General features: G+C 43.9%; 1 protein-coding gene across 1 annotated transcript in view; it reads right to left on the bottom strand.

Annotated features, from left to right (window-relative positions):
- Positions 1–7,454: 7,454 nt before the first annotated feature.
- Positions 7,455–9,362, bottom strand: part of LOC143806081 (uncharacterized) — an 84,823-nt gene continuing 82,915 nt past the window's right edge. Inside the window, exon 31 of the mRNA XM_077286016.1 lies at positions 7,455–8,547. Coding sequence (XP_077142131.1) covers positions 8,407–8,547 — 141 coding nt within the window. The 3' untranslated portion in view covers positions 7,455–8,406. The remainder of the gene's footprint in view (positions 8,548–9,362) is intronic.

Genomic DNA, 9,362 nt, shown 5'->3' with positions numbered 1-9,362 from the left:
GTTGGGCCTACTAACGGTGTCTGCCGCTGCTTGTTGTTCTCCTCCACTGAACAAAGCAGTGCTGCCTGTGTACTCCTGTTACCAATTTTGAACTGCATTTGGCCCACTTTATTATTTGGCCCTACTAACTGTGCCTGCCACTCATTACAGTTGTCTTCCACTGAACAAAGCAATGCCGCCCTTTTACTATCTTATCCCATGGTGTTGGATAAACGGCATTTAATAATAATCCATCATCCGGCATCTCAGCCCAAACCACAAGGTTAATTGATAAAGAGGGATCACTCAATGCGAGCAATTAACTTTTATCATGGTGCCATTCACCAATCAGGGGTTCCAGGGGAGCTTATCTAGCAATCAGGCGACTATTTAAGGACGGATCCCTATAGTGGAGACATAGCCCTGACGAAGAGGGAAGTTAACCCTCGAAACGCGTAGGCAGCTTGTCTCCACCACGTTCCCGTCCTTACTCTGTGTGACGTCACAACAGCTCCGCCCCCAATTCACCGCCGCGTCCTCAGCGTTGCTTCCGGCCGGGGCACGCGAGGCGCTGGTGATCTCCCGCGCTCCTGTGCTCTCGCTAGAACGCGCTTCTGCAGGAAACCCCTGGTATCCCCCTGCACCACCAATTGCCGGATGCAATCAGCGCTACTACACTTAGAAGCACTGACCCTAGCAGTATATGGTGAGTGAACGGATAGCCTTATTCCTTTGATATCGCCAGCTTCATATGTTCCAGGACAGATTATTTATAACACGATAGATTGCTTATATCATTATTCTATCCCTCTCCATATTAGTATCGATTGACCATACTGCGGCTAGCGAGCACTGCCGGTGCAGCCGCCAGACCCCCACATAAGCAGTGAGTAGTCTGAATCAATATCAATAATAGGTTGAGGTTGTATGTTTATGCTTTATAATACGTAACATACTATCTCTCCTTAGAAACATTCTCTAAGCCTGGGGAAGGAGTATTAGCAGTATCCACATAGGAACACTTTACAGTATAGCACATAACAGCCTTATATATTAAGTAAGGGTGCATACAATATCCTCTATTATTTAATTTGCACTATTTTTTTTAATATTCCATTGACTTTATGACATTCCTTTCAGTTATATACCGCAATCAGGTTCTACTCCGCTCCTAAGGGAACAATTGGCTCCTATACCCATTAACTAATTCCTCAACAAGTAAGTCTAGTTTTTTTCTTCTGCTCGTTCCATTGCTTTTGGGTAGCGCAGTGGTTCTAATTATCTTTCACTACTTGGTTGTTCTTTTTAACAGGATTGGCACAGAACCTGTTGCAACCACTTGCAGCTCCCGTAGCACTCTACTCTACCCTTTCAGGTGACTAGGCGCCAGTATACATATTTCATATTTATTAATTTTAAACTGCATTGAGCCTACTTTTTTATTTTAGGCCTACTAAGTCTGTCTGCGCCATTCCTTACAGTTGACCTCCACTGAACTATCCAATGCCGCCTGTGTAACCCTGTAAGCAATTTTAAACTGCATTGAGCCTACTTTTTTTATTTTAGGCCTACTAAGTCTGTATGCGCCACTCCTTACAGTTGACCTCCACTGAACAAACCAATGCCACCTGTGTAGCCCTGTAACCAATTTTAAACTGCATTTGCCCTACTTGTTTGGTTGGGCCTACTAACGCTGTCTGCCGCTCTTTGCTTTTCTCCTCCACTGAACAAAGCTATGCTTCAATTTTCAGCCTATATCAGATATGAAACTGCATTTGGCCTACTTGTTTGGTTGGGCCTACTAACGGTGTCTGCCGCTGCTTGCTTTTCTCCTCCACTGAACAAAGCAGAGATTCAATTTTCAGGCTTTCAGCCTATATCAGATATGAAACTGCATTTGGCCTACTTGTTTGGTTGGGCCTACTAACGGTGTCTGCCGCTCCTTGCTTTTCTCCTCCACTGAACAAAGCTGAGCTTCAATTTTCAGGCTTTCAGCCAGTATCAGATATTTTACTGCATTTGGCCTACTTGTTTGGTTGGGCCTACTAACGGTGTCTGCCGCTGCTTGTTGCTCTCCTCCACTGAACAAAGCTGAGCTTCAATTTTCAGGCTATATCAGATATTAAACTGCATTTGGCCTACTTGTTTGGTTGGGCCTACTAACGGTGTCTGCCGCTGCTTGTTGTTCTCCTCCACTGAACAAAGCAGTGCTGCCTGTGTACTCCTGTTACCAATTTTGAACTGCATTTGGCCCACTTTATTATTTGGCCCTACTAACTGTGCCTGCCACTCATTACAGTTGTCTTCCACTGAACAAAGCAATGCCGCTTGTTTAGTCCTGTTACCACATTTGAACTGCATTTAGCCTACTTTATTATTTGGGCCTACTAACTGTGTTTCCTTCTCATCCTGCCCATTGCCCAGCCACTGCTAGATGAGTCTGCTGGTACATTGACCCAGACCACTACATTCCCCTTGCACTCTACACAGCCAGAATCTGACCCTGCTGAAAGTCAGGTTCCTCTTCCTGCATACTATACCACCTTACACGGGGACAAAGAGGAAGGTGCAGATGAAAGTGCAGGTTCCTTCATCAGGTGGGGGGGCATACTCTTTGGCGATGTCACTGGCACAGGGCCCCTCATAGTACGCAAAAGTGTCTTTGCCAGTGCCCCGCCGTCCAACACACTGCCGTACTTTGAGGGGCCCTGTGCCAGTGCCAATGCGAACGAGTGTCCCCCCCTGCTTGCTCAGGATCACAGCACTTGCAAAGTTGAAATACTTACCTCTCCCTGCTCCACCGCCGTGACGTAGTCCGCGTTTCCTGGGCCCACGGAAAACTTGAGCCAGCCCTACCCCCCCACAACTTTAGCCAAATGACCCCCAATTTTCAATGTCTAACTATTATTATAAGGTAAATTAAGATTGACAAGCTTAAGTAACAAGAATTGATGTTTTTGGCATTAAAATGGGCACTGTAGGTGTTTTCCTGTCCTCCACTCACTTGCGACTTTGCTTCCCCATTGACTTGCATTGGGTTTCGTGTTTCAGTCGGATCCCCGACTTTTCGCTATAATCGGCCGATTTCACCCGACCTGACTTTTGACAAAGTCGGGTTTCGCGAAACCCAACTCGATCCTAAAAAAGTAAAGGTACACGTGTATGCCTTGGTAGCTCTTACGTAAGCCCATGCAGATGACCACATAGGAGCACGCCAGGGGACTTGTAATGTTCGACATGGAGCACAACAGAGTTCAGCGGACTGGGCTGAAGGCAGTAGAGTCCATATCCGGGACAGGTGTGTAACAGTATGCCATTACACAGCTTCCCTTACTGTCTGAGATAACTTGCTTTCCGAAATGCAGTCTCTATTGCTGCCTTAGGCCAATCTAATACAAGTTGTCTCTGGGAAAATGGGAGCACCCCATAGCTTCATATTACTTTAGACCACCTCTCAGAATTTCTCTCATTAACCTCTGTGATTGGCTGCAGTGGTGATGCACAATGTAGTTGTGACTTTACAGTTGCAGCCCATAATCAAAGACTTGTATAATGGTGGAGAGTCAGTGTTAGTGAGTCGCCCGCCTGGGCCGTGGGGTACTTGGTACCGGGTCCGGTTTTAAATGGGAATGTCACGGTGGCTGCGACCTGGTCCGTAGCCCTGTGCGCCCAATAAAAGGGGAAAGGTCTTTTAAGGGGAATTGTGGATAAAATTTATTGTTCGTGATGCCACCTGTGGTTCTCAGTCAATAGGGACTGATGCTGCTTAAAGGGGTCCTCTGGGGTGATGTTGTTGCAGCAAGATGGTAACTCTTCCCACAGGTGAAGCAGGGTCCCCAGGGCTTTCCAGGTGTAGGGCACCGATGGTGTTCTGGATGGTGTGGCAAATAACGAGGGCACAGATTTGTAGTCTTTACCTGGTTTACTGTAGCTTCAGGCAACCACAGCCCAGGGCACCAGATCACAGGACAGGCAGGGTCCGGCCGGCTTGGGAGCGAATCCAGAGTCCCCTTCACCAGGCGGAGATCAAAGCCTTCCTCCAAGTGCGGTGGTGATGTAGTCCCTTACTGCCTAAGGCTTCACATAAGGTCCACACAGTTCCTCTCTGTACCCCATGAAGGTTAGGACACAACCCATATGACAGGTGAACTGGGCCTTTTTTCAGGGTCTCTTGGATGACCGGGCCCTATAATTATCACTGTGTCTCCAGGGTATCGATACGGACAGATGATGTACAATCCAGCTGTCCTGCCGGTTTCTGCTATGCCACTATAGAGTTCAGCACGGCCACGGTTTTCCAGCTATGGAATCTGCACTAACCAGGGAGGTATCCTCTTCTCAGCTCTGCTCCACTGGTGTTTCTCTCCTGTGCTTTCTCCCTCCTGTTCTCGTTCTACAAGCTGTCCGTGCTTTCTGTTCTCCTGCTCCAGGAGCAATGGTTCCTCAGACCACATGGCTCCTTCAGACTTTTCGACCCTCTAGGTCCATCTGCTCTCTTTCACTGTCTCTCTCAGATTGCCTACTCACTTCCCCTCCAGCCAGAATATAAGGAAGTTCCCCTTAATCCGAGTTCAGAGCTCCCCCTTCTGGTCTGGAGTGTGAACGTGTTGTATGTGAGATTTACCTGGTGAAAGATATCCTTCATCGCTCCCAAGCATGACATCCCTCTCCCCAAAGGGAAAGCAATGCCACTGTGACGACCAGGACCCTGGGGCGCGACATTAGATCCTGGGAAGGTGAATGCCTGCCTTATTTGCAAAATTATTTGTAGACTAGCATTTGGGGACATGTGTTTTGAAGATGATTAAAACACCATTAACAGTAATAGCATAATCTTATTCAAGTTATCCAGTTCCTTCACTGGTCCACGCAACAATTCATTTCATAGCTATGTCTTCTGTGAGGACTTGCGAGGAGATGTCTTGGTTTAGCTTCCTAACAGATTGACCTATAAGCCTCTTGTGCAGCATGGTGCATTATATACTGTAGTATATAACAGTATGGTATATATTATTTACAGTATAGATTATATATTACGGAATAGTTCCATATGTTAATCACACAGGATCACCTTCTTTTGGCCGGAGGTTACATAAACACAGCCCATTTTGGTCAAGGACAGCCGTGAAATTGTCAGGACTGTGTCCATGCATTTAGGACATTTGGACAATTGTGGTAAAGAACTGAACTGTGTATTACTGCACAATATAAGGTAAAGTACACAGATTCCGGCACCAGGGATGTATCGCGGACTCATCTACATGTAACTCAGCCGGTCTCATTGAAGGATTGCTGAGCATGAGAATACATTATCTGTGGTCGTATAGTGACACCTGATGGAAATAAAATGACATTGAAATCAGAGTATCATTAGAGGTATTTACTCATTTAGGAATAGTAGACAAGTAGATGATAGGGCTAGAGGCTGGATCCCTGTATGTTTACATATCGGCATCCATATAATATCCTCTGCAAGCTACATGTATGGGACGCAGAATTTCTGTGTCTACTATTCCTTTATTAAAGGCAAGAAAGATAATTGCTTCCTTCAGTGGCAACACTATACTCATTGCCAAAAGATAAACTTATACACAGTTATACACTAGTTATAGACTGCTTTGGGGGTCCAGAGATAGAAGTCATACTTGGTCCTTTATGCCGGAGCAGGCTAATGATCTTTAAGTTATTCCTGAGTTAAAGACAATGTTATACTCAAGAGCTGCACTCACTAATCTGCTGGTGCAGGCACTGTGTACATACATTACATTACTGATCCTGAGTTACATCCTGTATTATACCCCAGAGCTGCACTCACTATTCTGCTGGCGCAGTCACTGTGTACATACATTACTGATCCTGAGTTACATCCTGTATTATACCCCAGAGCTGCACTCACTATTCTGCTGTTGCAGTCACTGTGTACATACATTACTGATCCTGAGTTACATCCTGTATTATACCCCAGAGCTGCACTCACTATTCTTCTGGTGCAGTCACTGTGTACATACATTACTGATCCTGAGTTACATCCTGTATTATACTCCAGAGCTGCACTCACTATCCTGCTGGTGCAGTTACTGTGAACATACATTACATTACTGATCCTGAGTTACCTCCTGTATTATACCCCAGAGCTGCACTCACTATTCTGCTGGTGCAGTCACTGTGTACATACATTACATTACTGATCCTGAGTTACATCCTGTATTATACTCCAGAGCTGCACTCACTATTCTGTTGGTGCAGTCACTGTGTACACACATTACATTACTGATCCTGAGTTACATCCTGTATTATACTCCAGAGCTGCACTCACTATTCTGCTGGTGCAGTCACTGTGTATATACATTACGTTACTGATCCTCAGTTATTTCCTGTATTACACCCCAGAGCTGCACTCACTATTCTGCTGGTGCAGTCACTGTGTACATACATTACATTACTGATCCTGAGTTACATCCTTACATCCTGTATTATACCCCAGAGCTGCACTCACTATTCTGCTGGTGCAGTCACTGTGTACATACATTACATTACTGATCCTGAGTTACATCCTGTATTATACTCCAGAGCTGCACTCACTATTCTGTTGGTGCAGTCACTGTGTACACACATTACATTACTGATCCTGAGTTACATCCTGTATTATACTCCAGAGCTGCACTCACTATTCTGCTGGTGCAGTCACTGTGTATATACATTACGTTACTGATCCTCAGTTATTTCCTGTATTACACCCCAGAGCTGCACTCACTATTCTGCTGGTGCAGTCACTGTGTACATACATTACATTACTGATCCTGAGTTACATCCTTACATCCTGTATTATACCCCAGAGCTGCACTCACTATTCTGCTGGTGCAGTCACTGTGTACATACATTACATTACTGATCCTGAGTTACCTCCTGTATTATACTCCAGAGCTGCACTCACTATTCTGCTTGTGCAGTCACTGCGTACATACATTACATTACTGATCCTGAGTTACATCCTGTATTATACCCCAGAGCTGCGCTCACTATTCTGCTGGTGCAGTCACTGCGATAATACATTAGATTACTGATCCTGAGTTACATCCTGTATTATACCCCAGAGCTGCGCTCACTATTCTGCTGGTGCAGTCACTGTGTACATACATTACATTACTGATCCTGAGTTACCTCCTGTATTATACTCCAGAGCTGCACTCACTATTCTGCTGGTGCAGTCACTGTGTACATACATTACATTACTGATCCTGAGTTACATCCTGTATTATACCCCAGAGCTGCACTCACTATTCTGCTGGTGCAGTCACTGTGTATATACATTACATTACTGATTCTGAGTTATTTCCTGTATTACACCCCAGAGCTGCACTCACTATACTGCTGGTGCAGTCCCTGTGTACATACATTACATTACTTATCCCGCACTGATCCTGAGTTAAATAGAGGTATTTCAGATTTTATTGTAACACAAAGTACAATGGCCATTTTTCGGGATATTAGTATTTATTAAATATTTTCAAATTATAAAAAAAACAATAAATATATAAAATGTACAACAAAAATATTAAGTAAAATACACCAAACAAAAATAAGTCTTTACATGTACAGCTTTCAATAAAATAAATTAGACAAGTCTTTAAAATACCCCTAAAGCCCTATTGTCTCTCCTTTATGTCATATTTGTACAAAGCATTTTCATTGAAGATGTCGTCCTCTTCCTCCTCCTCTCATTAAAGTTTTCATCCTATTAATATATTTCACTCACTATATTATATATCACTGTGTACATACAATTGCTCATTTTTCCTTTCTACCCACTTAATTCATCTCTTTTCTCTGCTTTACGTAGAAAAAGGAAGTATCTTGTCCCTGCATTTATAATTCCCCTTTTCAACTCCTGACCCAGCTGCTCAGCTCCTCCTCCCTGCCAGGGACTTTTGCAGTGACTCATGACTTGTGCAGAGAAGATTAACCTCCTGTTGCTACATAGAGCTTAGAAGGATTCAGCTAGTAAGTTTTCAATCACATGATGTCATAGACTTAATGGAAAAGAGAAGAATTAATCCGGTAGAAAGACAAAATGAGCAATTGTAAGTACTGAGAGCTATATAATATGAAGACTGCTATATATTAAGAGGATAACATTTTCGATTGCAGTGCTACTTTAAGGTCTATGCTTAAAATAAGCCGTCAATATGTGAATGGTGGAAATCTGTCTCCACGGACTAGTAGAGTCAGTGGTCTGGTTTGTGGAGGCTCAGTCAGTGATCATTACAATAGTGTCACATCTGAAATCGGCTATGGCTGATACCATAGTTCAGCACTTTCTGATCTGCTTATCATCAAGGTCCTGTGGGTCAAGGCCCCCATGTTTCTGGAAACCCCTTTGAAGAATCTTTATTTCAGCTTGGACCAGTAGACATGATGATAACGAGGCTATGAAATCTCAATGACTACTTCTCTTGTTGTTCCAATTGTTGTTGGGTCACTCCTGGTCCACATTCTTCTGAACGATTCCCATGTGTTGCTTGGTTGTGTGAAGTAGGCCACCCCAGAGCATTTAATACTCTTCATGATCTGTGGATTGAAGAGAGAATGTCATTGTCAGGGTATTTCAAGTAACTAATATGGATTAGGTTGTTGCTTACTATGTTTCCAAACCAATAGACAGAAGAGTACGGTTTCTTCTTGAGGAGATGGCTATCAGATGGTGTAACCGGTAGCATGGGCTAGGCAATAACTGGTGAGATAAAAGTATAGTTGTCTCTCCTAAACAAGGAAGAGAAACGTCTCCTGTGCCACCAACGGAGTAACTATAAAGCTGTCCATATATGACATAGCTTTCTTCGAGTTAACAGCTATCTCTTTCGACTTCCCGATACACTGGAAGGCTGAGAGCACTCCTGAGTCTTTTTTGAGAGAACTGGTGCCAAACTCCTCTGAAAGAGAGTTATCTTCTCATCAAGCAAAAAGATTTGATAATTGAAATACAACTGGCTTGATCCTTCTCTTCTCAGACATTATCTGTCGGGGGAGAGTCGAGAGACCTCCATATACATTACTGGGTGACCATTCCGATCAAAACCAGGGCATTAGGCTGACTTTTCTCCAATGCATATGTGTCGGCTTTAAGTCAGTGTCAGACTCTTGTGACACGACTAAAGATATCGGCTACACCAGAACCCTACGAAAAGGAAATACGTAGTTCATAGTCATGAGACCATCCATACTGACTCTGGATCATGTCACTGCCAACATATGAATATGGAAAATTGATCAGCTGGGGTATCCTGCAGTCAGTCATAGGCTGGTGATCAGAAAAACTCCCACCATGAAAAAACTCAATACTTTAGGTTTGTAGGCCATAATTCATCATTTGCATTTTTAAGTCA

The sequence above is a fragment of the Ranitomeya variabilis genome, chromosome 2 (assembly GCF_051348905.1).
Source record: "Ranitomeya variabilis isolate aRanVar5 chromosome 2, aRanVar5.hap1, whole genome shotgun sequence".
In the NCBI taxonomy this organism is placed as follows: Eukaryota; Metazoa; Chordata; class Amphibia; order Anura; family Dendrobatidae; genus Ranitomeya; species Ranitomeya variabilis.
Note: the sequence above shows the minus strand (reverse complement) of the source record. Positions and strands in the feature narration are given on the sequence as shown.